The 10,965-nt window shown below is 35.7% G+C and overlaps 2 protein-coding genes across 2 annotated transcripts; both read right to left on the bottom strand.

Annotated features, from left to right (window-relative positions):
• Positions 1–503: 503 nt before the first annotated feature.
• LOC113295535 lies at positions 504–962 on the bottom strand. The gene has a single exon (XM_026543863.1). It carries the CDS (start codon positions 960–962, stop codon positions 504–506), a length of 459 nt encoding a protein of 152 aa, XP_026399648.1.
• A 3,885-nt stretch (positions 963–4,847) lies between these two features.
• On the bottom strand, positions 4,848–6,273 carry LOC113295533. Its single transcript, XM_026543862.1, has 3 exons — positions 5,511–6,273; positions 5,185–5,451; positions 4,848–4,882 (listed from the first exon to the last, which is right to left on the bottom strand). The coding sequence occupies exons 1-3, from the start codon at positions 6,271–6,273 to the stop codon at positions 4,848–4,850; spliced, it is 1,065 nt and encodes a 354-aa protein (XP_026399647.1).
• Between the last annotated feature and the right edge of the window lie 4,692 nt (positions 6,274–10,965).

The following is a 10,965-nucleotide window of genomic DNA, read 5'->3' as shown; positions in this document are numbered from 1 at the left end:
CTCATAAAGACACGAAAGCTTCGTCATTAGAGATGATGTGGACCAATAAGATTTCGTTGTACTTGTATCTTGACCAATAAAAATTTATAGTAACTTAAATCTTGACATGGATATGTTCTCCACCGTTGATTTTTGAGTATCAACGTGTTCGATGGCTGGTATGTCTGAAGTAGGAATCCCCTAGAAACACCTAGACTTGGTTCTTTCATTCAGGTTAAGGTTAAAGATGGAGAGACAAAGGTCTTCAGTCCTGAACTGCGACAAGATTATTTATGGACGACTAGTCGAAATGTCAAAATTAAGAAGATGAAAAATGCGTCCAAACTCTGATAATATGAGAATAAAATTCGTCGCTCTTTTAGATCTCGAAAATCGTCTATAATCGAATCCAAGCTAAATGTTTCAGCGATATCTTTTTCAATGCATACAAGTAAAGATTCGTTTAGAAACTCGTCCTCCATTTTATTGCGAAGCTGTGTTTTGACAATACGCATAGCAGAAAATTATCCTTTTGTTGTTGTTGTAGGAACCGGAAGTGTAAGCACGAGCAGTCTGTAAGTAAGCAGATAGGTCATTGACTGCCTAGTCTTTACCAACCAATGACATACATGTGAAATGCTTGATAAATCTTTATACTCCGGATGTTTAAGAACTCTGTGCTCATAATGTTGCAGTTCCAGTCTCAAGTTCAGTTTATCATAATCTGAGAAGTCCTCGGGGTAAAATTTGTCCACCAAGTTACAAATGTTATCGATATTTAAAGCTTCATGCGCTTCACGAGGATCCATAGAAGAACTAAGAACAAGTAGCTCCATCGAACTCTCTGCAAAACGACGGTTAATTTCGTATAACTGAGAATCTATTGCAGCATAAAAGATTTCCCTTCGATAATATTGTTCCACTGTCAGTTCATTTTGTTGATACCGAGCTCTCCCTCTTCCTGCTACATAAGGACCGTCCATATTTTGCATATCTATAGATCGTTTCTCACAAAACAATTTCACTTCATTAATCAAGATGTTCAATCCTTTGTCCTCAACTTTTGGAGCAATGCTTTGGTTGATGAAACACACTGCATAGCATTCAAAATATCCTGGGATTGTTTTTGCAAAGTCTGGCAAAGAAAATCAGTGATCTCCATAATTGATTTCATGAGATGTAAAGTGAAAACAAAATCAAAGCAAGTCATCGATTCATATGCATCTGCATCTCCTCGTTGCGCATAAGTTGTTCCATCATCAATGATGTTAATTAAAACTTCACATGTAGGAATAAACATACTGATTAGACTTGTAACAGATTTGAAGTGAGAACTCCAACGGGTATCTCCAGCACGTTTAATGTGCCAATTTGATTAAGTCGTTTTCCAGTTTCCAACTCATCAATAGAAATCAAATGTTCAATTTCGGTGGCTTTAGCTTTCCTAAGTTCATCATTATGCTTGCAAGATGCTCCAACAATGTAACAACTGAAATTAGCTTATAAAAAAGTTATGAATTGGAATTACCTCTCTTGATGTTGCTACTAATGCCAAATGTAATCGATGTGCTGAACAATCAAGAATTGAGTTTCTTTGATAATAATACAGAGAGGTAAGAACCTCTATTTATATTTACAGGGAGATACAATATCTAGGGAATCAATTATAATTAAGATGATTGACCCTTGATTGACTCTAACGTATATCAATGCTAATTATTTTAGTAAACAAAATATATGATATCAATTACACAACTTCAATCACTCTTGACAGAAGATATGCAGTTGTACATGATTTATTACTATGTACACGTCAATACCCCACTCAAGTTGGAGCGGGTGCAGAAATTTGACAAACGCCCAACTTGTTTACTAACTTCGTGAACTGGTTTGCACCAAGAGGCTTCGTAAAGACATCAGCGAGTTGTGCAGCGGAAGCGATATGGCGTGGATTGATAAGTTTCCTTTGGATCTTCTCACGAACAAAATGGCAGTCTATCCCAATGTGTTTGGTTCGTTCGTGGAAGATAGGATTCTCTGCAATGTGAATGGCAACTTGACTATCACAGTAAACAGAAATAGGGGAAGTAGAAGGAATGCGAAGATCATTGAATAAATAACGTAACCACTGCAATTCAATGGTTAAAGTAGACAAAGCACGATATTCTGCTTCAGTAGAAGAACGAGATACGGTTGGCTGTTTTTTTGATTTCCAAGAAATGGGACTATCACCCAGTAAAACAAAATACCCAGTTGTAGATCGACGGGTGGTAGGACAACCAGCCCAGTCTGAATCAGTAAATCCTGTCAACTGTAAAGAACTACGGGAAGAAAGAAGAATGCCATGTCCTAAAGTTCCCTTAAGATATCGAAGAACTCGGATCGCAGCATCAAAATGTGCAGTTCGAGGAGAAGACATAAATTGACTTAAATAGGTAACCACATAATTAATATCGGTCCTGGTTACCGTAAGATAAGGTAAGCGACCAATAAGGCGCCTAAACTGTGATGGATCTTTAAGTTGAGCACCATCTGTGGGTAATAACTTTAGATGTTGTTCCATAGGAAATGTTGATGGCTTTGCCCCGGTTAGGCCAGAGTCACGCAAGATATCAAGAATATATTTGCGTTGACATAGAAAAATTCCATCAGAAGAATGGAAAACCTCTATTCCCAAAAAATATTGTAAACGACCCAAGTCTTTAATTGAAAACAAAGTTTCTAAACGAGAAATTAGACGAGAAATAGCAGTAAAATCATTTCCGGTAATTACAATATCATCGACGTAGACCAAAACATATAGAGATAAAGATTTTCGATGAAGAGTAAACAACGAATAATCAGCAGTAGATTGCTGGAAACCCTCAGCAATAAGAGAGGACGAAAATTTCGCAAACCACTGGCGAGAGGCCTGTTTAAGACCGTAAATAGATTTTTTTAAACGACAAACTTGGTTAGGTTTACCAAATCTAGGTGGAGGACGCATGTAGATTTCCTCATCAAGATCACCTTGAGGAAATGCATTGTTAACATCAAGTTGGTGTAAATGCCAACCTTTTATGGAAGCTAAAGAAAGCAAAACTCTAACGGTAACTAACTTTGCAACAGGAGCAAACGTATCATGATAGTCCACCCCTTCAAGTTGGGTATAACCTTTTGCAACCAAACGAGCTTTGTATCGCTCAATATTACCATCAGATTTGTATTTAATTTGTAAACCCATTTGCAACCAACAATAGACTTACCGGGAGGAAGAAAATCCATCTTTATCCAAGTGTCATTGTCCTTCAAGGCCCGAACTTGTTCAACCATAGCATTGCGCCATACTGGAATATGCATAGCAGCCTTAAAAGAAGTTGGTTCTGCTGTGTTCAAAACTGTGGTCAAGAAAATTTTATGAGAAGGACTAAAATTATCAAACGACAAATAATTTGTAAGAGGATAAGGTTGAGATTCGGAACACTCAACAAAAGAACAAACATAATCTTTTAAGTAAGAAGGTAAATTGTGTGATCTTTCCGATCGTCGTAAAACAGGATTAGAAGAGTTAACAGGATCAGCTGTGTGATCAGAATCAAGTGTGGGTTCATGAACATTACTAGTTTGAGAATCAGGTGGAAGTTCATGTATGTGGACACTTGTTTGGGAAGGGGATGCTGATGCATGAGTGTTAACATTAATTGGGAAGTCCTGAAGTGGTGAATTGTGTTGGTCTGCTGTAGTATGTGAAATGGGAGAAGGTGGTGTTGTAGACAAAATAGGTGCGGAAGCAGGTGAACGATTAATAGTGGAATCTGAAGGGTATATATTTTTATGTAAATGTGGTGGAAAATCAAAGAAAAAATCATCATATGTAGATGACGTAGTTGTAGATGGTTTTGAGAAACTAGTCTCATCAAAAGGAAAAATGTCTTCATAAAAGACAACGTCACGAGAAACAAACTTTCGACGTCTTTCAATATCATAAACAATATATCCTTTTTGAGAAAAAGGATACCCAAGAAAAATGCAGGGTGTAGCCCGTTGATCAAATTTAGTTTTAATGTTGATATTGTGAGCAAAACAAAGACACACAAAAACACGTAAAGCAGAATAATCTGGTGGTGTACCAGATAATTTTTCATGTGGAAATATATGATTTAAAAGCTGTGTTGGCATTTTATTTATTAAGTAAAATGCTGCCAATAAACATTCCCCCCAAAATTGAATAGGAAGGTTGGAATGAAAACGAAGAGCACGAGCTACTTCAAGTAAATGTCGATGCTTTATTTCAACAACACCATTTTGTTGTGGAGTATAAACACAACTGCGTTGGTGAACAATTCCCATTTTAGAAAAATAAGCTTGAAGTTACTTTGATAAGAACTCAGATCCATTATCGGATCGAAATTTTTGAAGATCAGGAATTATAAATGAACCCGACCCGGTAGACACACGACGAACAGGTTTCTTATATTGAGTAATAACCTGGTTAAAAAAATAAAATAAATATTTTGTGGTTTCTGATTTTAATTTCATCAGAAAAACCCAAGTACAACGAGTGTAATCATCAACAATCGTCAAAAAATAACGATCACCATTCAAAGAAGGAATCGAAAAAGGTCCCCAAATATCACAATGAATTAATTGAAACGGAGATGTACTAAAAGTAATACTTTTATTAAATGGTAAGCGAGACTGTTTTGCCATAGAGCAGATTACACATTTGTGTTCCAAAGTAGAATGCATATAATTAAAACGATTAACTAGAGAGCGAAAAACGACCTAAATTAGGGTGCCCAAGGCGAAAATTCCATAGATCAAAAGGCTTATTTTTCATAAAAGAAAGCACCGAAGAAGAGCGCAATTGATATAAGCCTGAAACCAAATCACCCTGACCAATAAGTTTCTTCGTCGATCGGTCCTGAAAACGACAAGAATTATGAGAAAAAGTAATTTCACAATTTGAAGAAGAACATAACCTACTCACTGAAATAAGGTTATATTTAAAGGATGGTAAATAATAAACATCCCTTAAAATCAAAGTGGGGGAAAGATTAACAATACCAATATGAGAAATCAAAGCTCTTGTACCATCAGGTAATAAAACACCCATATTAGGCGTGGCAATTTTATAGGTTGAAAATATTTTTAGAGATGAACATGCATGGTGGGTAGCACCGCTATCAATAATCCATTCAGTATCGAAGGAACATAAAAACGTACCAGTGAGATTCATTTTAGGTTGTTCGTCTGCTGTAGCAGGGAGTGTCGCAGCAAAAGCAACCAAGCGAGCCAAATGATCAGCGGATAATCCAGGGAAAAGCGGACCATCAGTAGTTGGTGGAGGAATCATCCCTTTTGATGCATCATGTTGTTGTGGTAGCACACCTTGAAGAACAACAGAAGTGGTAGCCAGAGTTGTGCCATCCTTGCGCTTATATTTTGGTGGATAACCATTCAGTTTGTAACAACGGTCTCTAGTATGACCATCTTTATGACAATAATCACAATAATAACTTCTCTTTTTGTAGTTTTGGAAGAGTTATCACCTTCATGGCGAGCAACAACAAGGGTAGCCGATTCAACAATCGGAATGGTATTAGCCAAAGATTGTTGAACCTCTTCTTGTCGGACTAAATTATAAATAGTTAACAAGGGTGGAAACTCAATACGCTGCAAAATGTTAGAACGGAGACCAGCATACCTATCATGAAGGCCTTGTAAGAACTCCATGGCTCTATCTTGGTTAAGATGATCAATAGCATCCTTGGAATTAGCACAAATACAAGTACTTACAGGTCTTATAGCATCCATTTCATCCCAAATAGCACGAAGACGACCATAAAAAACCATCACAGACGAACCATCCTGCTTAATAGAAGCAAGTTGTTGTTTCAATTGATATAGCTTTGGAGCACAAGACTCAACATGCCTGTTCTCGAGATCTTTCCAGAGAAGATAAGCAGTAGGAGCATAAGAAGCACTATCTTTAATGCTAGGAAGAATAGCAGCATGAATCCAACTGATGACAAGACCATCTGCCCGCATCCACTCTGCGAGTTTGGCCGGATCAGTTGGTTTGGAAATAGATCCATCAATAAAACCAATCTTGTTCTTCACACGCAAAACTCTCATCATTCCTATCTTCCACGATGCAAAGTTATCACCGTTTAATGGAGGGCTACAAAGAACAGCATTGGGGTTGTCCGATGGATGGACAAAAAATGGATCACGATAAGAAGCAGTATCCAAAGAAATTGAAGTTGACTGCCTAGTAGGGATTGAAGCATTAGGACTTTGTTCTCCTTCCATAATCAAAAGACGAAAGAGGAAAAAAAATGATAAAAAAAAAAAGTTTCCCACAGGAATTTGATCAAACAACTTAAGATCAGATGTTCCTGCTCTGGACCATCAAGAATTGAGTTTCTTTGATAATAATACAGAAAGGTAAGAACCTCTATTTATATTTACAGGGAGATACAATATATAGGGAATCAATTATAATTAAGATGATTGACTCTAACGTATATCAACGGTAACTATTTTAGTAAACAAAATATATGATATCAATTACACAATTTCAATCACTCTTGACAGAAGATATGCAGCTGTACATAACTTGTTACTATGTACACGCCAATAAACAATGAACGTAGTAAGCATATGGGCAGTGTTTTGAAATTAAAGCTTGTAATCCGTTTCATTCACCCTGCATATTACTGGCACCAATGCACCATCATAGCCTTGACCACAAATATTTTGCACATCCATATTATGATGAAACAATATTGAATATATCGCGTTCTTTAATGTCAATGTTAAAGTATCAGTTACGTGAACCAAACTGAAAAATCGTTCTTGCACTAACCCATTTTTATTTATGTACACGCCAATAAACAATGAACGTAGTAAGCATATGGGCAGTGTTTTGAAATTAAAGCTTGTAATCCGTTTCATTCACCCTGCATATTACTGGCACCAATGCACCATCATAGCCTTGACCACAAATATTTTGCACATCCATATTATGATGAAACAATATTGAATATATCGCGTTCTTTAATGTCAATGTTAAAGTATCAGTTACGTGAACCAAACTGAAAAATCGTTCTTGCACTAACCCATTTTTATTTAGGAATCTTAAAACGATAGACATCTGCTCCCTGTTTGAATCATCACGAGATTCATCAACAATAACTTACTTTAGTAGATAAGACATGCAAAAATTCTTTTGAATTTGCAGTGACGCGCAAGTATCATTTTTTTGGAGCATTAGCTAGCACTTCTGCAGTTTTTTCATTATTATTTCCCAGCAGTTCTACCATTTCAAGAAAATTTCCACGATTAATTGAACTTTTCCCTTCATCATGGCCTCTGAATGCCCAACCTTGCAAAGCAAGCCAACGAACTGATTCAACTGAAGTTTTAAGTCGCAAACGATTGTCTATAACTTGTTGAGAAGTATACTTAACGCATGTTTTATATGTTGTGTCTGCTTCATTAAGGTAGCACATGAATTCTCAGCGATTCGATGGGATGAGTTAAGACCTGTCCCAATATGCTTCAGAAAAGAACATTCACTTCCAACTTTGACTTTTTCCAGTTTCGGAACCCATTAATTGTGAAAGCATTCTGCCCAAAACGATTAGATTGCTTGTGAAACGGAAAACATGGGAGACAATAAGCTGCATCTTTTGTGGGGGATATTCTAACCAACTAGGAAGTGATTCGAACCACGAATAACAAAAACCACGTGGATGAACTTCTTCTCCATACTTTGGGTATTCTGATCTTTTAGGTTGGTACGGACCAGCAGTAATATATGCTCGTCGAATCATATCGTGCAAATCAACATGATAATCCCAAATTTGTCGGCATAGTCTTGGATCACGTTCTAACTTGGAACTATCGAATTCACTAATTTGAACTCTTGTAGACTTTAATAGCCTCGGAGCAGGGACGTTAAGACTAATAGCCGGCGAATCATTGTCTGAGTTATTACTGGTATTTTGCCTTTTAAAATACCCATATATTTTAGATTGATTTTTCATCTGCAAAAAAATTGAATTCAAAATTGAAATAATACTAGTATTAGTTAGAAGACATATTAACTACAACACACAATGAATACTAATGGGACCATTTTTTTTTGGTTAAATTGCATTACAAAAATTATGGTGGACGATATATACCTTTAAGTGCAGCCAGCGCTTGGAGGTGGTGGTGATGGAGGAGAACTTGTAGTTGCTGTTGGTAGTGGGGTAGGGCTTCTGGTGTTGTCTTCCATGAGAATTAGTGTTAGTACAACTCTCTGGTTGTTCCTAAGGATTTGATCCACTGGAATCCAATATATGATTTTGGCTCTTGAGATTAAACAATAATATAACTAATTAGAAATTAGTAATTACAATCGATGCTTCAAAAACAAACAAACAAAAATACAATATTACAATCATATATAAATGTAGCGTACATAGCTTGTATGCGTGTTTCAATGATTGAGCGTTTCCGACAGAGGACTTCCAATTTGTTTACGAATTAGGATCCTGTTTAGGTTTTAACTAATATATATAAGACCGACCTAAACTATTTTCCTAAGAAAGTATCCAATCCTAATAAAGTTAATAAATCTTTTAAGAATAAGTAGAAAAGTAAATTCAAAAATATTAAGAGCTAGATTTTAAGGAAACTTAGGAAAGTTACAACAAATTTTAAGGAAAACATTAATAACGTGAGAAATTTTGGAAGAAATCTGCATATATCCATACTTAATTGACTTAATCTTGGAGTGGCCATGGCCACTCACAACTTCCATATGGCTCCGCCGCTGACAACAAGATAATCACTTCATAATAGTTACAGTACAAGACCGATTCAACTATAGGATCAATATCAAGTGTTTGGATTAACGTACAGTGTATTTATTTTTAGTTGTAACTAAAGCAATAATTATAATTGCGGAAAGTAAAAGCAAAAACACAACAAGATTTTGTTAAAGAGGAAACCGCAAATGCAGAAAAACCTCGGGACCTAGTCCAGTTTTGAATACTCTCATAATTAAGCCGCTATACAAAGACACTATCAACTTCGTATAGGAGACACCAAGTAAACTACCCCTAGTTACCTAGTTTTCTCAGTGTCCCTGTGCCTACGACCGATCTAGCCAACACAGAAAAAAAATCTTTAGATAGAGTCCACTATCTTAACTTGCTTCAGTCTCTTTGAAGACTTTAAGTACTCAACCCTTTCGACCTCTTCCAAAGAATCCAAACAATAAAGGATTAATTTGTTTGGTAACCACTCTCCCATCTCAGGAAATTAATCAAATACTCCCTCCGTTCTATTTTACTTGATGTTTCAGGTTTTTTTTTATGTTCCAAAATAGATGAGTGTTTAAGCCTTTTTCCTAGATTTTCACTAATTTGCCCTTGCTTTGGAATCATACCATACCATACCATTAATTTTCATTGAAATCGGTAGATGGATAATTAATTTAATTTTTAAATCCACTCCATGGAGATATATACTCTATCCCATGTAAATTACAACGGGATTCATAATTTACACTAAATACAGAACTAAAAACTAGGTGCTTTGATTTTTAGGAAGCTATTAATATGGGTAAATTTGGGAAAAATGTACTTTCTATGTTATTTCTTAATCTGCGTGAAAAACTCTGCAACATCAAGTAAAATGGAATGGAGGGAGTATATTTTATGTTGATTGTAACAAAGGCTTTTCTGTTTAAATAGATTAAACTTCTTTGCTAGGTTTTAGATCTTCCAAGATCTGGATTAAACAAGTTAGCAAGATCAAGTCAAACAGAACTACCAGATTCGGATACTAAAGAGTACCACCAAATGATATCTTGTCGATCAAAATACGACTAGTCAATAATCAGTCTATCAAAAGATAAACTATATCTAGTCGGATCCCATCCGATCAAGTTTTTGCACGATGCAAATTAGGAAGATACAAAACCAATAAAAAAATCTTCTTGTCTTCAATCTTTAATAGTCTTCTAAACCTGCACAATAACAAACTTGATTCTTGACTTATGATCGATCATGCACATAACGGAGTCTGTTAACAATGGATGATCACAAGTCAATGTTATACTCTTGATCTAGTTTGAGTGACCTTATGTCAGAAGAAAAGGCACTAAGGAATAATCAAACTAGGTGAAAATCAAGAAATAACTACCGTTAGTCTATCAAATCAATAATTGAAAACTAAAATTACAATATGATTCTAGTTTTCCACCAACGGTACTAGTAGACGCTTCTTGATCCCAAAGAAGTCTTTAAACTAGAGAATATAAGAGATTTCACTTAATTAGGTTACTCTCCTCTACAAGATAGTATATGTTGGAGTAGTGCTAGGTCGAACTCGCAAGTGTTGCTATCTCAAGCTTGTTTGTCAAGTTTAGTTGATCAAAACTATATACTTAATTTATAGTTTACTATAGTTATGTCTCGGATTATGATAGAATGTGTAGTTGAGCTTTAAACTTCACGACGTTCACCAATTGGAAAAGAAGATCTACTGAGGAGCTTGGAGGAACTTCATCAACAAAAGGTATGTGGGGACTAAAACTTGTCTATCACTCAGAAGTTTATTCTATTCTATCTTCTAATGAGACTAAGTCGTATAGCTATATAGACTTTTACCTTATACACATTTGGTATTTCGAGCCGAGTTTATCTCTCTTATCTATTTGTCGAAATATGTGTTGGAAGTTTTTTGCTTAGTTATATTCATCGTACTCTTGACGAGTTTAGTTGGAAACAATCTATTTGTTGGAAACTGAATATTAAGTCAAAAGATGATCATCTGAAAATTTTCTTGAACATGTTATATGATTTGTGTGGGACAATCATTTGATGTTATCTCGGGAATTTTCGTATTGATTATTCGATCACTTGAAAAATACTTGAAGCTAATGGTATGTGTGAGATTACCATTGTCGTCTTCCAAGGATGTTTCAATGATTGAAATGAGAGT

This window comes from Papaver somniferum, chromosome 7 (genome assembly GCF_003573695.1).
Source record: "Papaver somniferum cultivar HN1 chromosome 7, ASM357369v1, whole genome shotgun sequence".
Classification (NCBI taxonomy): domain Eukaryota; kingdom Viridiplantae; phylum Streptophyta; class Magnoliopsida; order Ranunculales; family Papaveraceae; genus Papaver; species Papaver somniferum.
The sequence above is the reverse complement of the archived record's forward strand: the minus strand, read 5'-3'. Positions and strand labels throughout refer to the sequence as shown.

Coding starts and splice junctions, on each gene's coding strand:
- LOC113295535 (XM_026543863.1), bottom strand. CDS start 962: ATGGACGGTCCTTATGTAGCAGGAAGAGGGAGAGCTCGGTATCAACAA.
- LOC113295533 (XM_026543862.1), bottom strand. CDS start 6,273: ATGGAAGGAGAACAAAGTCCTAATGCTTCAATCCCTACTAGGCAGTCA. Junction 5,452..5,510: donor TGTTGTTGCTCGCCATGAAG/GTGATAACTCTT, acceptor ATTGTCATAAAG/ATGGTCATACTAGAGACCGT. Junction 4,883..5,184: donor ACCTAAAATGAATCTCACTG/GTACGTTTTTAT, acceptor TGTCGTTTTCAG/GACCGATCGACGAAGAAACT.